This window comes from Piliocolobus tephrosceles, chromosome 16, assembly GCF_002776525.5.
Source record: "Piliocolobus tephrosceles isolate RC106 chromosome 16, ASM277652v3, whole genome shotgun sequence".
Classification (NCBI taxonomy): domain Eukaryota; kingdom Metazoa; phylum Chordata; class Mammalia; order Primates; family Cercopithecidae; genus Piliocolobus; species Piliocolobus tephrosceles.
The window spans coordinates 51876794-51894537 of record NC_045449.1 but is presented as its reverse complement, the minus strand read 5'-3'; the positions used below and the strand labels follow the sequence as shown (position 1 = coordinate 51894537).

Below are 17744 nucleotides of genomic sequence, written 5' to 3'. Positions count from 1 at the left end.
AGAGCAAGACTCCGTCTCAAAAAAAAAAAAAAAAAAGAAAATATTAATAGATCATCAACAATAGATTCTTCTCTTTCCTTCCCATAAGTAACTTGGCTGAAGTCATATAGTTAGAAAGTGGCAGAGTTGGCCGGGTGTGGTGGCTCACGCCTGTAATCCCAACACTTTGGGAGGCCGAGGCGGGCAGATCATGAGGTCAGGAGATTGAGACCATCCTGGCTAACACAGTGAAACACTGTCTCTACTAAAAAATACAAAAAAATTAGCCGGGTGTGGTGGCAGGCACCTGTAGTCCCAGCTACTTGGGAGGCTGAGGCAGGAGAATGGTGTGAACCAGGAGGTGGAGCTTACAGTAAGCTGAGATTGCACCACTGCACTCCAGCCTGGGCAACAGAGCAAGACCCCGTCTCAAAAAAAAAAAAAAGAAAGTGGCAGAGTTGTGTTGTGTGTTAATCAAAGACTAAATCTAAAGCCTATGCCCTTTCCACAATGCCATGTTACTCTTCAACCCAGACAGATGCCACCACTTTCACTGGTGACATGGAGTTGAGATTCAGGAAAATAAAACACACACACACTGACCTGTGCAGTGACGGGTGGCCCAGCAAACAGGGCCTTGTATGCAGAGGCAGCAACAGACAAAGCCCCCTTCACCAGTCCTCCAGCAATGCTGCTCCCATGATGGTGCCTGTAGAAGAAAACCAAATTATCTCCCCAAAGAAACACAAATCATTACCTTTTTACAAGATAATCTGGGCTCTAATCCTTGAAAGAAAATAAGATTTCCTTGAGAGAAAAATCAGATGTAAAAAGAGAACACGATTGCTTTTATATCAGCTTTATAGCTACAGAGCATGGTTTGATGAAGGGCCCAGCTCTACTGGTGCAAGATATGGGCACTGCAGGAAATGCACCACTCTGGTAACCATGACGGCTCTCACTCCTAGCTGAAAATTAATGTGATTGAGGACACACCAGGATTATCAATAGTTTGCTCAGTTATTCTCTCAGAGAAAACACCTTGCAAAGGAAATGTGATTTTCTGGACACCGGCCTAGTATGAGTGGGAACAGAGAACCAGGTAGGTCCAAGAAAAAATTATTTAGATGTATACTGGGCTTAACCTTTCTACCTTTTCCCTGGTGCTAAGGGTGAGATAATTTGGGGACATTGCTTTCTTGTTTGGAACATAAAACATTCTTTTTTTTTTTTTCAGATGGCATTTCACTTGTCGGCCAGGCTGGAATGCAATGGCATGATCTAAGCTCAGTGCAACCGCTGCCTCCTGGGTTCAAGCAATTCTCCCGTCTCAGCTTCCCGAGTAGCTGGAATTACAGGCGCCCGCCACCATGCCTGGCTAGTTTTTGTATTTTTAGTAGAGATAGGGTTTCGCTATGTTGGCCAGGCTGATCTCGAACTCCTGACCTCATAATCCACCTGCCTCGGCCTCTCAAATAGAACACTCTTAAACATCAGCTTTAGCCCTTTGTTCAGTGTTGCTCAAAGGCTTAAGAAGAAATAAGAACAAGAAGGAACGAGGGTTCCCCTTCTCTGCCCTCTGAAGATGGGTATATGCTGTAAGAGGCTCTTTTAAGCAGAAGGAATGCTAGGATATCCACCTGCTTCTGAAAGAGACTGTACAAGGTTGTTACCTTGAGTGGTCATAGCTCTTCTGTCTGCTGTTTACAAGTCCTGATGAGCCTCTGGGCTCTAAAAGCAAAAGAGCTGTTGGTTAGATGCAGCATCCATAAGCACCTAGTGTTTCCTAACTCAAGCAAGGCTATTATTGAGGCAGGTGGCAATGTGATCAGTGTTTGAAGGCCTTTTTTTTTTTTTTTTTAAGTATTTGGGAAGTTTCAAGGGTAGTTTAAGTGATAAGGAGAAACTGTCCAGAAATGCAATGCAAGATGAGTGTTTATTGAATCAGAAAAATCAGCTCTATAATCCCAACGCACTGATATATTTTGTAGTAAGAAAATAGACTCACAGCCATTAGAAACCTGCTGAACTGCTAGTCAGGAAAGATGGAGATGGAGCTGGAACCTAGATTAGTTTGGCACCAAAGCCTGTGTTCTTTCCACTACCTCTATGAGGTCTAACAATACATTCAGCCACAGAATAGAAATTAGAGTATGCAGGAGGATCATGGAGAGTGAAGGGCAAGTTGTTTTTTCTTTTTTCTTTTTGATGGAATCTCACATTGTTGCCTGGGCTAGAGCAATGGTGCGATCTCAGCTCACTCCAACCTCCGCCTCCAAGTAGCGGGGATTACAGGCACCCGCAACCACGCCCAGCTAATTTTTGCTATTTTTTTAGTAGAGACAGGTTTTCACTATGTTGGCCAGGCTGGTCTCAAACTCCTGACCTTGTGATCTGCCTGCCTTGGCCTCCCAAAGTGTTGGGATTACAGGTGTGAGCCACCAGGCTCGGCCTGTGAAGGGCAAGTTTCTAAAAACCACCAAGAATCACGAAGACAGAGAGGCTATTTATACCTGGTTTCCATTAGACAGGAGCAGACAAAAAGAGAAAAAGCTTAGACTGATCATTACCTCCTCTGATCTGATCAGGGACTGAAGAAACTTCTGATATGGTAACTGGTAAATCCACTCCTGGGGAACCATGATGATGTACACAAGGAGGGCTCCTTTCAGAAAGACACAATATGGAAAGTAAATTGAAAAGACACTTATGACATTAGTGGAGAAATAGTAAACACAGCACAGCAGTGCCAAATTCTCTACAGAGGCTTCACATTTCTGATCCAAATCACATGTCTGGATTTAGGGTTCCGTCATAAGGGCTACATTGTACCCCGTTTTCCTCTTTAGCCACAGCCAAGCTAGAAATGTTGGCTTCAGTCTGTTCATGTCCCTACCTACATCAAGTGGTGTCAATAAATGGAAATGTCTAGCTTTTGGGGAGAATGGTTTACATTATAGGCAAGGCTCCAGCATTTTCCCTACTATTAGGAGATAAGAATGATTCAGATAGATTCATCAGGGAATTGAAAATAATTTGTTTGGTTTTTTAGTGTTTTTTCCCATAATGGATTTAACTTCCTAATTATGGCTGCTTAGGTGGTTTTTGCTGCCTTCACTGAAAGAGTCAATAAAACAAGGAGAGAAGGTCCAGGGATGTTTGTGTTTACAAACTGGCTCTCAGCCAGGCATAGTGGCTCACATCTGTAATCCCAGCATTTTGGGAGACCCAGGCGGGTGGATCGCTTGAGGCTGGAGTTCACGACCAGCCTGGGCACATGGCAAAACCCCACTTCTACAATAAATACAAAAATTAGCTGGGTATCGTGGCCCATGCCTATAGTCCCAGCTACTCAGGGGGCCGAGGTGGGAGGATTGCTTGAGCCTCAGAGGCAGAGGTGGCAGTGAGCCAAGATTGTGCCACAGAACTCCAGTCTGGGCAACAGTGAGACCCTGTCTCAAAAAAACAACAACAACAACAAAAAACAAACAAAAAACAAAACTAGCTCTCAGTAATCAAAATATAAGCAGACAGACTATACTCAGATAATTTAAGGCCAACTAAAATAAATATTTCTTTAAATCCAGAATCCACAAATACTGGGAAATACAACCTTTATTCATCTAAATTCAGACTTTACTATGGAAAATAGTCTCTTCCCATACTGAGGAAAAAACAGGTTTTTGAGATCAGGTCGGTTCCTCTCACTCTTTATTTCACCTCTGAAGAACACCCCAGCTGAGGGGGCTGTGAGTGGTACCTGGGCAGTGGCGGTGGAAGCTCCACTACCTCTGGGATTAGGGGCACTGTTTCCAGAGTCTGTGAGGTGGTGAGGATGTCACTTATGCTGTGCTCCTGTGGCTGGTTCTCCCCTCCAGGAAGTCTCTCCCCAGCCTCAGCTGGTTCCTGCCCAGCCTCAACCCCAGGCTCGCCTTCAGCACCTCGCTCCAGGCCTGGCTGTGAGAGCGCAGAGCTGTACATGGAATCCCCCAGGGGGCGGCTGGTATCAAAGCACTCAGGCAGGATGATGATGTAATCCTCTGAGGAAGCAGAGGACTGACTCTGAACTTCATCTTTGAGCTCCTCCTCCTCCTCCTCTTCCTCTTCCTCCTCCTCCTCCATGACAGCTTCTTCCTCAGTGATATGGACAATCTCCTCCCTCTCATCTCCAAGTGGTCCTTCTTTAGGCAAGGCAAATTTCACTAAAGGATGAAAGCAACCAATTTTAAGGTGGAAGCTAAAAGCAGGCCTAAGTACTATCCTTACTTGGTAAAGCCTTGTGGATCATGAGATATAGAATTATGAAAGCCAGAGGAGAGGGAAGAACTAGCGAGAAGCGCTGGTTCTGGAACCATGACCATATTCTAAGGTTGAAGACTATGCAAAACAAAATACAATCAAAGCTCACAGAAACAAGATAGGCAGAAACACCCAGGCTTCCAAAAAGTTCTATGAATCACAAAAGGAGGCAGCTCCATCCCTTCCCTTTTCCTTTTCATGTGATGGTTAATACACTGAGGTAGAGTTTAAACCAAAATGGATACACTAACTAACAATGCTATAAAAAGAGAAAAAATTAGGAGACGAGTATTGCAGGATTATATGCCTATTCTCCTCCTCTTCTTTACAAAGATGATGTAATCATGGGAGAAAACTGGCCAATCATGTTTGAGGGGGTAAGAAAGGGTATAAAAAAGCTACCCAGGGCCAGGCGTGGTGGCTCACACTTGTAATCCCAGCACTTTGGGAGGCCGAGGTGGGCGGATCACGAGGTTGGAAGATCAAGGCCATCCTGGCTAACACGGTGAAATCCCATCTCTACTAAAAATACAAAAAAATTAGCCGGGTGTGGTGGCAGGCACCTGTAGTCCCAGCTACTCAGCCGGCTGAGGCAGGAGAATGGCGTGAACCTGGGAAGGTGGAGGTTGTAGTCAGCCGAGATTGCAACGCTGCACTCCAGCCTGGGTGACAGAGAGACTCTGTCTCAAAAAAAAAAAAAAAAAAGCTATCCAGGCCAGGTGTGGTGGCTTACGCCTAAAATTCCAGCACCTGGGGAGGCCAAGGTGGGCAGACTGCTTGAGCTCAGGAGTTCGGGACCAGCCTGGGCAACGTGGCGAAATCCCATCTTTACAAAAAAAAAAATTTAGTTCAGTGTGGTGGCATGTGGCTGTGGTCCCAGTTGCTTGGGAAACTGAGGTGGGGGGAGCCCAGGATGTTGTGGCTGCAATGAGCCATAAACTTGCTACCCGCACTTCAGCCTGGGTGAGAGTAAGACTTTATCTCAAAAAAAAAGTACCCATAAATCCTATCAGAATAACAGCTGTGGATATTTTGGTATTGTCTTTCCAGACCTTTTTGTTATGTATTTGTACACACATGTGGAAAATATATAAAGATATGCATGATTGATTGATTGCTTGATTGACTGATGAATTTGAGACACAGTCTCACTCTGTTGCCCAGGCTGAAGTGCAATGGCTTGATCTTGGTTCACTGCAAGCTCTGCCTCCCGTGTTCATGCCATTCTCCTGCCTCAGCCTCCTGATTAGATGGGACTACAGGCACCTGCCACCACGCCTGGCTTATTTTTTGTATTTTTAGTAGAGATGGGGTTTCACCGTGTTCGCCAGGATGGTCTCGATCTCCGGACCTTGTGATCCAACCACCTCAGTCTCCCAAAGTGCTGGGATTACAGGCATGAGCCACTGTCTTATTATTATTTTTTTAGATGGAGTCTCGCTCTGTCACCCAGGCTGGAGTGTAGTGGCGCAATCTCGGTTCACTGCAACCTCTGCTTTCTGGGTTCAAACAATTCTCCTGCCTCAGCCTCTTGAGTAGCTGGATCACAGGTACATGCCACCACGCCCAGCTAATTTTTGTATTTTTAGTAGAGATGGGGTTTCACCCTGTTGGTCAGGCTGGTCTTGAACTCCTGAGCTCGTGATCTGCCCAACTCAGCCTCCCAAAGTGCTGGGATTACAGGCGTGAGCCACTGCGCCTGGCCTTACATGTGTATTTTAAACAAAAGTAAGGTAATATTTAAAGATATAGGTCAAATTTCATTATAATAGATAGAGATTCTCCAATATTATTTTGACACAGTATATTTGAATTTTTGGATACTTCTTAAAATATATGCTATTGGTTCTATTTGATACCTAGAAGTTTCTGTTATAAAGGTATTTATTCCTTTTTCTTTTTTCTGAGATGGAGTTTCGCTCTTGTTGCCCAGGCTGGAGTACAACTGCGCAATCTCAGCTAACCACAGCCTTTGCCTCCCAGGTTAAAGTGATTCTCCTGCCTCAGCCTCCCGATTACCTGGGATTACAGGCATGTAATCCCTGGCATGCAGCCACCACGCCCGGCTTTTTTGTTTGTTTGTTTTTGTTTTTTTGAGACCTGTCGCCCAGACTGGAGTGCAGTGGCATGATCTTGGCTTACTGCAAGCTCCGCCTCCTGGGTTCACACCATTCTGCCTCAGCCTCCAGAGTAGCTGGGACTACAGGCGCCCGCCACCACGCCCGGCTAATTTTTTTGTATTTTAGTTAAGATGGGGTTTCACTGTGTTAGCCAGGATGGTCTCGATCTCCTGACCTCGTGATCCGCCCGTCTCAGCCTCCCAAAGTGCTGGGATTACAGGCGTGAGCCACCGCGCCCGGCCCCGGCTAATTTTTTGTATTTTTAGTAGAGATGGGGTTTCTCCATGTTGGTCAGGCTGGTCTCGAACTCCCAACCTCAGGTGATCCACCCACCTCAGCCTCCTAAAAGTGCTGGGATTACAAGCGTGATCCACCACGCCCGGCCTATAAAAGCATTTATTACAGCAGAATTTAACCTTAAGAAACTTTGTCTGGTACTCCTGTTTCTATCCACTGTTTCTGGGACTGCTGTCCTTGGAGAAAGCAGACAACTCAGCTACCCAGAGGGGTCTTTGCTAAGGAGCTCTGTCAAATTACAGGAAGATTCCTTACTGCAGAATCCAGGCAGCACAACTGGCTGCTATTCCACTGTGGAGTGCAGCTGTAATTCTGCCCGAGAAGATGGAGAAAGGAGTATGGTGGCTTCTTTGCTCCTGATGCTCTAATTAGAACAGTCAGGTAGCATATGTAGAGTCTAAAGACACAAACAAGATCAGAATTTCTAACAAAGATTCACTCTCCTTTCACTCTCAGTGAAGAAGAGCACATCTAACTCATCAAGTCTGGCAGTCACGATTCAGGTGTCACCCTGCTAGGTGGGGGAAATGCAAGGACACTCACTCTGCAAGGATTTCTGTCTGCAAGGAGGGTTGTGGTCTGGGGCAGCATCCAAGGTAAGGGATCGGATTACTGTCTCACACACAAACTGGGTCCCACTCAGGTCTTCTTCTGCTTCCTCCACAGAAGCAATGTTCTGAGTCTTTCTCTTTACTGACACTGTAGAATCTGAAAGACATATGAACCTTGTCTGCAGTTAGTGTTTAAAGTGCTGAGGAATGTTCACCAGTCATTACCCATACTAAAACTAAACCAAGGAATAGCTGCTATCTGTGCCACATGAAGGTGAGGCAAAACATGAGATGCTATAGAAAGCAAGCCCATTTACATGCTAAGTAAGGTCAGTAGGGGATAGCTGTAAAATAGAGTATGGTATGGAAAGGAAGGATGCAAATACTTTACAAACATTTAATCCCTTACCAGGAAGTGCTTTAAATCCTGTCCCTTCACTCTCTTCCTCTATCTGCCCCAAGCCTGGCTTCTCTATTAAAGGACTGTCATGTGGCAGAGGAGACATGCAGGGAGTCATATCTGGAGAATGAAGAGAGGAGAACCATCAGTCAAGAGAAAGCACCAGATCATCAATAGTCAGTGTCCAGAAGTAGCACTTAGCAGGCTTTTTGCCTCCTGCAGAACTAAAATAAAGATATGCTTTGAACTTCAAGATATGCTTTGAAGTCTGTTACAAAAAATTTCTTCAGACCAATAAGTATGCAAAATATCTCAGATCAATCAGTGCAGGAAGAATCACAGTTATTTAGCCTGGAAAGCTGTGGCCAAGATACAAAACCATGAATATAAAGGAACAAAAGGACAAAATGTCTAGAGAAAAAAAGAGAAGAGGATTCCTTTATAGTGGAAAAGCCTTGCACGAACTTGTATTATTGCTTCTTTTTTTTTTTTTTGAGATGGAGTCTTGCTCTGTCACCCAGGCTAGAATGCAATGGCAAGATCTCGGCTCACTGCAACCTCTGCCTCCTGGGTTCACGCAACTCTCTGCCTCAGCCTCCCGAGTAGCTGGGATTACAGGCACCTGCCACCATGCCCGGCTAATTTTTGTATTTTTAGTAGAGATGGGGTTTCACTATCTCGGCCAGGCTGGTCTTGAACTTCTGACCTTGTGATCCACCCGCCTTGGCCTCCCAAAGTGCTGGGATTACAGGCGTGAGCCACCGTGCCTGGTCATGCCCAACTAATTTTTAAAAGTAATTTTTGTAGAGATGGGGGTTTCACCATGTTGCCCAGGCTGGTCTCAAACCCTGGCCTCAAGTGATCCTCCCGCCTTGGCCTCCCAAAGAGCTAGGATTAGAGACACCAGCCACCATGCCCAGCATATTGTTGCTTTTGAGAAAGGACAGGAAAGAAGGAAAACGGATCCATGATTGCTGCTTTACTGTCCTACTGAGGGAGAATTCCTTGCCATTTCCTCAGAATAAAACACTACCAGCGTCTAGGCTGTGGTACTTGTGTGCCTATTAGTAAGATGAACAAGATGAAATGAGTGACATTCTTACCCACAGGGGTGTTATGGGGCACTCTCTCCAACTCTTGAACAATGTTTATATCCAACAGCTCAAAGGACAGCAGGTCCTATAAAAAAAGACAGACAATGTTAGGCTGTTTGGAGTGCATGCTGGAGCCACGTCTTGATGGGATCTGTAGACCATTTCCACATCGTCTTGTATTCAACTCTGTTCAAATTCATACCTGTCTCCAGACAAGCGAAAAAAACAAGAGTTAAATAGGAATTAGATGTTGAAATAACCGAATGGCAGGAAAGAGAAAATGCAGCAGGTAAGAAGGAGAATCAGCTAGGCCAAAGTGAAGAGGCCACTAAAGGGAGTTTGTGGGGAAGTACAGGATTGAGTTCCCAATTCAAAGAGGAAACATCTAGTTTACAAATTTGCTTCCATGGGTGATCTCCTTCCCATTAAATACACCGGACTAGATCAAAGTGGGCATATCTCTGATTTCCTGATTACCACCTATGGCTCTACCACCTTCTCTCCTGTGCTCTCTCCCTCTGTCCCTTGCCCTTCAAAGTGCTGAATCTTCCACCTGGGCAGTCAGAAGATCCACAGATGGGATGTAGAGCTCCCTCTCACTGCCAACATTTTTTGCCTTCTGTGGGATGCAGGCTGCTGTCCCTTCTGTCTGCTCAGTCACTTCACCAAGCTGTCTTTCTTCTTTAGCCAGAAGAAAAGCTTCCTATAGAGACAAACCATTGAGACAAATTTTAGGCCTTCGACAGAACTGAAGAGGCAGGCTGACAATGCCCCCAAAAATAAAAACGCTGCTATACCTCTATATTTTAAAAAACTTAAAAAATGTTTTTGATGTATTTTTACAGTTATAGAAAAGCTGTAAAAACAGCAGAGAGAATTCACATTCACCCAGCTTCCCCTAATGACGACAACTTACATTAACTATAATAGTCAAAACCAGAAAATTAACATTGGGTAACTTTAAGCAGTAAACACTCTGCCCCACTAATACAGAGAAATTGCATTTAAAAACTATGCACTAAGTAGCAACCAAGGCAAGACTTCATTAGTATTTAGGAAACATACACACAGTATTTCAGGAGAGATGGATATTAAGGAGAAAAGCTATCAGTTCAGCAGTTCCATAGGCCAGGCCAGGCCAGGTGCCCCTTCTTCCCTTGTGCAGCCAACAGGCTGACCATGTAACATTACAAAGAGGTACAAAAGTATTCAGGGACTGCCTGCGGCAAGACCCTAAAGACACTAAAACAAAGACACTAAAACAAATACCCTAAGGAAGAGGCCAAATATCAGCGCAGAAATGTGTTGGGGGCGGGGGGAGATGCTAACCTTTCAAGGTTTCTGGAAAACAACTAGCTATGGGTGGGTTCTTTTAGTTTTAGCCATGTCCTTTCTAACTATGATTTGGATACTGGGCCAAAGCCTGTCAGTCAATGCTCACCTCTTGCTGGCAGGTGAGATCATCAGCTTTGCTTGAGCTGATCATGCCCTTTTCAATGTTATCAGAGCTCTCTTCAGAGGGGAAAGGATCCACTATGATACTGCACCAGACTCGAGGCCCAAATTGCTGGCCTTTGTGAGAAAGACGCCAATGGGAAGTATACGTTCCCTCCAAGGCTGGGGCAATGAACTCCACAGATACAACTCCCACATGGCCGGCCTTGAGGCAAGGAACCAAAACATCCTTCTTTTCTGTGGAAGCCAAAGTCAGGTTTCCCCACATGAACTTGAGCTGAAAAGAACAGTAAGAAGAGAAAGCAAGCTTGTCAGCTGAGCACTCTGCCACTTCAAATCACCTCATCTTCACATTTTGTGGGAAAAATTACCTTTGTGTCTGCACTCCACTTCACATTTCCTGTATTCTTCATCCTCCAGTGTTTGATAAACTTGGTTCCTGGCTGAAGGTGAGTCCCATCAGGCAAATTCTCATCCACAAATGCTGCACTGAGCATTGGCATAACGGGGGTACAGGGCTGCAAAGGGAGCCTGAACAGAAATTCAGATGCTTAGTCACTTGCTGTTGGGTGTGAAGTCTTCTGAATATCTCACACTGGCTTGAGAGTCTGGCTGTGACTCTTGAAAATGTACTAACCCATTTGCCTTAAAAATAATACTAATATTATTAGTATAGGACCACATATCATAAACAATAAATTTTCTGACAAACTTAAAACAATAAAACAAAACAGAGGATAGGTCTCACTCCTGAGCTAAAAAAGTCATGGTAAGAGTAATTAAAAGGGCCCATAAATACAACACCTAGAGAGTCAGGCTTTTAAAACATTTGTTCCTTTTGCTTCAATTCCAGACTGCCTCCAATGAAGAGAGGGACCCCACCATTCTGAACTTTAGTGGTTTCTATCTTTCTGAAGAAGGAAACAAAACAAGTGTCAAAAATAACTACCAAATGTGGCCAGGCGCAGTGGCTCACGCCTGTAATCCCAGCACTTTGGGAGGTCAAGGCGGGTGGATCACGATGTCAGGAGATCGAGACCATCCTGGCTAACATGGTGAAACCCTGTCTCTACTAAAAATACAAAAAAATTAGCTGGGCATGGTGGCGGGCACCTGTAGTCCCAGCTACTCGGGAGGCTGAGGCAGGAGAATGGCGTGAACACAGGAGGCGGAGCTTGCAGTGAGCTGAGATTGTGCCACTGCCCTCCAGTCTGGGTGACAGTGTGAGACTCCGAGACTCTGTCTCAAAAAAAAAAACAAAAAAACTACCAAACCACCCTTTAATAATACTAACACCAGACCAGGCACAGTGGCTCACGCCTGTAATCTCAGCACTTTGGGAGGCCAAGGTGGGTGGATCCTGAGGTCAGGAATTTGAGGACAGTCTGACCAACATGGTGAAACCCCGTCTCTATTGAAAAAATACAAAAATTAGCCAGGCATGGTGGCATGCGCCTGTACTCCTAGCTACTCAGGAGGCTGAGGCAGGAGAATCACTTGAACACAGGAGGCGGAGATTGCAGTGAGCCGAGATCACACCACTGCACTCCAGCCTGGGTGACAGAGCAAGACTCCATCTCAAAAAAAAAAGCCAGGCGCAGTGGCTCATGCCTGTAATCCCAGCACCTTGAGAGGCCAAGGCGGGCAGATCACAAGGTCAGGAGATCAAGACCATCCTGGCTAACACGGTGAAACCCTGTCTCTACTAAAAATACAAAAAATTAGCCAGGCGTGGTGGCGGGCGCTTGTATTCCCAGCTACTTGGGAGGCTGAGGCAGGAGAATGGCGTGAATCCAGAAGGCAGAGCTTGCAGTGAGCCAAGATCATGCCACTGCACTCCAGCCTGGGCAACAGAGCGAGACTCCGTCTCAAAAAACAAAAACAAACAAAAAAGCCAATAACAAAAAAACTAAGACCAGATAGTGGGAATTTTTAAGGATTTGGGTGTTATGGGCTACCAATAAATCAGACGGAAGTTGGTTGAAGTTCCAGTTTCAGAGAGCTGGGCCTAAAGTTTTGGCTCCCACCCCAGCCCTGGGCTTACATCAGGGTATTAGACTGGAGCAAGCTCTCAGGTCGGCCTAAAGGAGACTTGGGGCTCTGGAGTCCATGGATTGAATTCCACAGGTGAATTTTCCTATGGAGTTTAAGTTGCTTTTTAAGTTCCTTGACCTCTGCTTTACGTTGTTTCTTCTCAGCTCGCAATCTTTGCTTTTCTGCTTTAAGAAAGTTCTTATCAACCTGTTTCTGGAGCCTGTGAGATAATAAAAGCAAGTCTTAAAAGAAAGTCACAAATAAATTCTGAAGCTACGTGGAGCCAATTGCAATCTCCATCAGTGTCAGCTTCTACTTTAATTCCTTTTTTTGTTTCAGAATCAGGGTCTCACTCTGTCATGTAGGCTGGAGTACAGTGGTATAATCATGGCTCCCTTCCACCTCATATTCCTGGGCTCAAGCAATCTGCTCACCTCAGACTCCCAAGTAGCTGAAACTATAGGTATGTACCACCATGCCTGGCTAATTTAAATAATTTTTTTTGTAGAGGCGGGATCTTGCTATGTTGCCCAGGCTGGTCTCATATATTTGGCTTCAAGCGATCCTCCCACCTTGGCCCCTCAAGTTGCTGATAAAACAGTTATGGGCCATTGTGCCCAGCCTATTTTAGTTTCTTAATTTCTTTTTATAATTATTATTTGTATTTCATTAACTTTGGATAACTGTCTTCATTATTGCACATCAACTGAAAATGAGCAGAACTAAGTAGACTATCTGCAGTTTTGTGATTCACACCTTGTCACCAGAACCAAGAAGTCAATCAGAGAATAAGCATCTCCATGTAGAGGGTTTTACCTGACTTGTTCCAGAGCAGCAGGAAGACGAGGAGTAGAGTACTTTGAGTGAGAGAATGGTTCAGAGGAGCCCACAACAGGTCTCCGCAACTTCAGCAGGACATGGTTAGTGTCGTGGCTATATGGCCCTGCTTCACAATCTTCACAGATATTGTAGGATGGGCATAGGCTGTGGGTAAAGAAAGGCATAATACACAACGGCAGAATAGGAAGTACCTGGGGTAGGGAGATATAAGACCATACTTCTATGTTTGCTCCAGTACCAACTAGCTGGTAACCTGAGCATGTCATCTGACTATGCCATGCCTCAATTTTCCTCATTAATAAAATGAGGATAATAACACTTAACCCATATCCATTTTAAAGGAAAATCTATGGGAGGAAGGTAAGATGTGAAAGTATATGGGGCCAGGCACAGTGGCTCATGTCTATAATCCCAGCACTTTGGGAGGCCATGGAGAGGAGGATCATTTGAGTCCAGGAGTTTGAGACCAGCCTGAGCAATATAGGGAGACCCCATCTCTAAAAAAAAAATTTTTTAAATATGAGGCAGGAATGGTGGCCCATGTCTGCAGCCCCAGCTACTTAGCAGGCTGAAGTGGGAGGATTGTCTGAGCGTGGGAGGGTGAGGTTGCAGTGAACCGTGATTGCACCCTGTACTCCAGGCTGGGTGACAGAGACGCTGTCACCAAAAAAAAAAAGAAAAAAGAAAACAAAAAGGCATTTGGGCCGGGCGTGGTGGCTCAAGCCTGTAATCCCAGCACTTTGGGAGGCCGAGACGGGCGGATCACGAGGTCAGGAGATCGAGACCATCCTGGCTAACCCGGTGAAACCCCATCTCTACTAAAAAATACAAAAAAACTAGCCGGGCGAGGTGGCGGGCGCCTGTAGTCCCAGCTACTGAGGAGGCTGAGGCAGGAGAATGGCGTAAACCCGGGAGGCGGAGCTTGCAGTGAGCCAAGATCCGGCCACTGCACTCCAGCCTAGGCGACAGAGCAAGACTCTGTCTCCAAAAAAAAAAAAAAAAAAAAGGCATTTGGAATAATCGACCGAGGAACTACCCTTAGTGATCTAGTTTTGTGTGTTCAGGGGAACCTAATTTTGCCTGGCTTTGCTAATCCAAATGCACATTTGAACAAAACAATCTGAATAGCACAACCCACAAAGCATGTGGGTGAAGAGTAGCTTGTGCTTCCAACTCACAGCTATGACATCTAATGCTCAGAAACAGGGCACAATCAATTTCCCTTTACCTACACAGAAAGCCAGGGAGGTAAATGCTGTAAGGTCTATCACTAGCTAGCTACTCCCAAGCAACTGCTTACCTACACTGGTAGCGGACACCAACAATCCTTCTTTGGCAGTTGTTGCAAGCAATATGCCAGCTGAACTGGTTTTCTGGCAAAAACAATGTTTCCTCTGAAGCAGGCATTGAGACTTCTGAGGGACAAGAACCCAAAGATGGGTTCTGGAGGACAAGCTTTTCATGTAATTTCTGTTCAAGCTTCTCAACCGTTTCTTTAACCACTTGTTCTCTGAACTAGAATATGGAGCAGAAGGTGGGGAAAAAACTCAGTTCCAATACTGGAAAAAAGTGTGAAGATATCAATACATCTGAAACCTAACTGTCTCTGGTATAACACAAAAACACAATAAACAACTGCTACTGAATAGACAGAAACATAGCAAAAGGTCTTTTCCTTCTAGAGCCAAACTGCTTCGAAGAAAATATCAAAAAATCCTTTTGTTAAGTACATTTCTAACTTTTTCTCAAGCAGAGATTTGTCCCTCTCCCTTACATGCTTAGAATTAGACTCCCTCTTTTTCTGGCACTTCACTGCAAAGGTTAGAGCTTTCTCGACCGGAACCATTCTAAGTTTGGAAATTATAAGCTACCACTCTTCACGTGTACCAGAGGCAGCAGCCATCTGGGTTCAGTTTTCTATTTCTTCCACATTCCACCTGTGCCAACACCGCAGTTAAAACCCAAGCGGGGGAGAACACTCACTGTCTCCAGGTAGCTTGTGAACCAGTCTGGGGGCTTGTCTTGAGGCTGGTCTGTGTCACATGGAGCAAGTGGAAACGACTGGGAGAAAACACAAGCCGAGATGTTAAAGGTTACTTTTTCTATTTAAAATACTTTTCCCGAGTGTATTATTTTGAGGTTTCTTTTGTGAAATCATACAAGTATATAATTTTTTAAAAAGTCACAGTATGAAGGCGTACTAAAGGATAACAAAGTCTCCAGCCTGCTCCCCTTCTACAGTAGTAAACTATTACAAGTTTCAAAAGTCAGAGATAGAGAGGAACACAATAATTCCCAAATCTCTGATAAATATGCAAATCTTACAACAAAGACAACGAGAAATAAATCTAGAAATTGGATAGACTGAAACAGGCAATGGGGAAAGGATTCCCTATTTAATAAATGGTGTTGGGAAAACTGGCTAGCCATATGCAGAAAAATGAAACTGAACTCCTTCCTTACACCTTATACAAAAATTAACTCAAGATAGATTAAAGACTTAAACATAAGATCTAAAACCATAAAAACCCTAGAAGAAAACCTAGGCAATACCATTCAGGACATAGGCAGGGGCAAAGACTTCATGACTAAAACACCAAAAGCAATGACAACAAAAGCCAAAATTGACAAATGGGATCTAATTAAACTCAAGAGCTTCTGCACAGCAAAAGAAACTACCATCAGAGTGAACAGGCAACCTACAGAACGGGAGAAAATTTGTATAATCTATCCATCTGACAGAGGGCTAATATCCAGCATCTATAAGGAACTTAAACAAATTTACAGGAAAAAAATGACCCCATCAAAAAGTGGGTAAAGGACCACTTTTTTTGAACAGACACTTCTCAAAAGACATTTATGCGGCCAACAAACCTACGAAAAAAAGCTCATCATCACTGGTCATTAGAGAAATGCAATGAGATATCATCTCACGCCAGTTAGAATGGCAATCATTAAAAAGTCAGGAAACAAGGCTGGGCATGGTGGCTCACACCTGTAATCCCAGCACTTTGGGAGGCTGAGGAGGGTGGATCACAAGGTCAGGAGTTCAAGACCAGTCTGACCAACATACTGAAACCCTGTCACTACTAAAAATACAAAAAATTCGCCAGGTGTGGTGGTGTGCTCCTGTAATCCCAGCAACTCAGGAGGCTGAGGCAGGAGAATCGCGTGAACCCGGGAGGTGGAGGGTGCAGTGAGCCGAGATCGCACCATTGCACTCCAGCCAGGGCCGACAGTTCAAGACTCTGACTCAAAAAAAAAGAAAAAAAAAAAAAAAGGAAACAATATATGTTGGAGAGGATGTGGAGAAACAAAATGCTTTTACACTGTTGGTGGGGGTGTAAATTATTTCAACCATTGTTGAAGACAGTGTGGCGATTCCTCAAGGATCCAGAACCAGAAATACCATTTGACCCAGCAATCCAATTAGTGGGTATATACCCAAAGCGTTAAAAATCATTCTGCTGGCCGGGCGCGGTGGCTCAAGCCTGTAATCCCAGCACTTTGGGAGGCCGAGACGGGAGGATCATGAGGTCAGGAGATCGAGACCATCCTGGCTAACCCAGTGAAACTCTGTCTCTACTAAAAAATACAAAAAAAAAAACTAGCCAGGCGAGGTGGCGGGCGCCTGCAGTCCCAGCTACTCGGGAGGCTGAGGCAGGAGAATGGCATAAACCTGGGAGGCGGAGCTTGCAGTGAGCTGAGATCCAGCCACTGCACTCCAGCCTGGGCGGCAGAGCAAGACTCCGTCTCAAAAAAAAAAAAACAGAACCCCGGGTGCGGTGGCTCAAGCCTGTAATCCCAGCACTTTGGGAGGAAGAGACAGGCGGATCACGAGGTCAGGAGATCAAGACCATCCTGGCTAACACAGTGAAACCCCGTCTCTACTAAAAAATACAATAAAAAATACAAAAAAAAAAAAAAAACTAGCCAGGCGAGGTGGCGGGCGCCTGTAATCCCAGCTACTCGGGAGGCTGAGGCAGGAGAATGGCCTGAACCCGGGAGGCGAAGCTTGCAGTGAGCTAAGATCCGGCCACTGCACTCCAGCCTGGGCGATAGAGCAAGACTCCGTCTCAAAAAAACAAACAAAAAAATCATTCTGCTATAAAGACACATGCAAACATATGTTTACTGCAGCACTGTTCACAATAGCAAAGACGTGGAACCAACCCAAATGCCTATTAATGATAGACTGGATAAAGACAAGGAGGCACATATACACTGTGGGATACTATGCAGCCATAAAAAAGGATGAGTTCATCTCTTTTGCAGGGACACACATGAAGCTGGAAACCATCATTCTCAGCAAACTAACTCAGGAACAGAAAACCAAACACAGCATGTTCTCATTCATAAGTGGGAGTTGAACAACGAGAACACTGATTTGCTTTAATGCGACCCCCAGAGCAAATGCCAGAGAAAAGGCAAGTAGGCAAGGTAAAAAAAAACCTTTATTTACAAGCCAATGTGAGGGAGGAGCGAGGTTCACCGGTCTCCAGTGGTGGAGGCCGACGAAGTCGCTCCGGCGTTCTAGGACGAGGTTCCTAGGTCGGCACAGGAGCAGGGGGCCAAGGAAGTTCGCACCAGCGTTCTCGGAGGAGGTTCCTGGTCCCGCGTACGAGGAGGGGCCGAGGAAGTTCGCTCCGGCGTTCTCGGACGAGGTTCCTGGGTC

General features: G+C 45.1%; 1 protein-coding gene across 4 annotated transcripts in view; it reads right to left on the bottom strand.

Moving 5' to 3' along the window:
- The window catches only part of NBR1 (NBR1 autophagy cargo receptor), a 41531-nt gene that overhangs the window by 7500 nt on the left and 16287 nt on the right, over window positions 1-17744 (bottom strand). For 2 of the 4 annotated variants that reach the window (XM_026448626.2, XM_026448628.2), the window contains 14 exons: window positions 15053-15130; window positions 14370-14584; window positions 13046-13213; window positions 12240-12449; window positions 10567-10726; window positions 10182-10472; window positions 9294-9443; window positions 8750-8825; window positions 7656-7766; window positions 7239-7403; window positions 3740-4181; window positions 2550-2644; window positions 1653-1710; window positions 583-688 (listed from right to left, as the gene is read on the bottom strand). In XM_026448626.2, coding sequence (XP_026304411.1) covers window positions 583-688; window positions 1653-1710; window positions 2550-2644; window positions 3740-4181; window positions 7239-7403; window positions 7656-7766; window positions 8750-8825; window positions 9294-9443; window positions 10182-10472; window positions 10567-10726; window positions 12240-12449; window positions 13046-13213; window positions 14370-14584; window positions 15053-15130 — 2325 coding nt within the window. The remainder of the gene's footprint in view (window positions 1-582; window positions 689-1652; window positions 1711-2549; window positions 2645-3739; window positions 4182-7238; window positions 7404-7655; window positions 7767-8749; window positions 8826-9293; window positions 9444-10181; window positions 10473-10566; window positions 10727-12239; window positions 12450-13045; window positions 13214-14369; window positions 14585-15052; window positions 15131-17744) is intronic. The other 2 variants (XM_026448629.2, XM_026448627.2) reach the window with 2 other exon arrangements.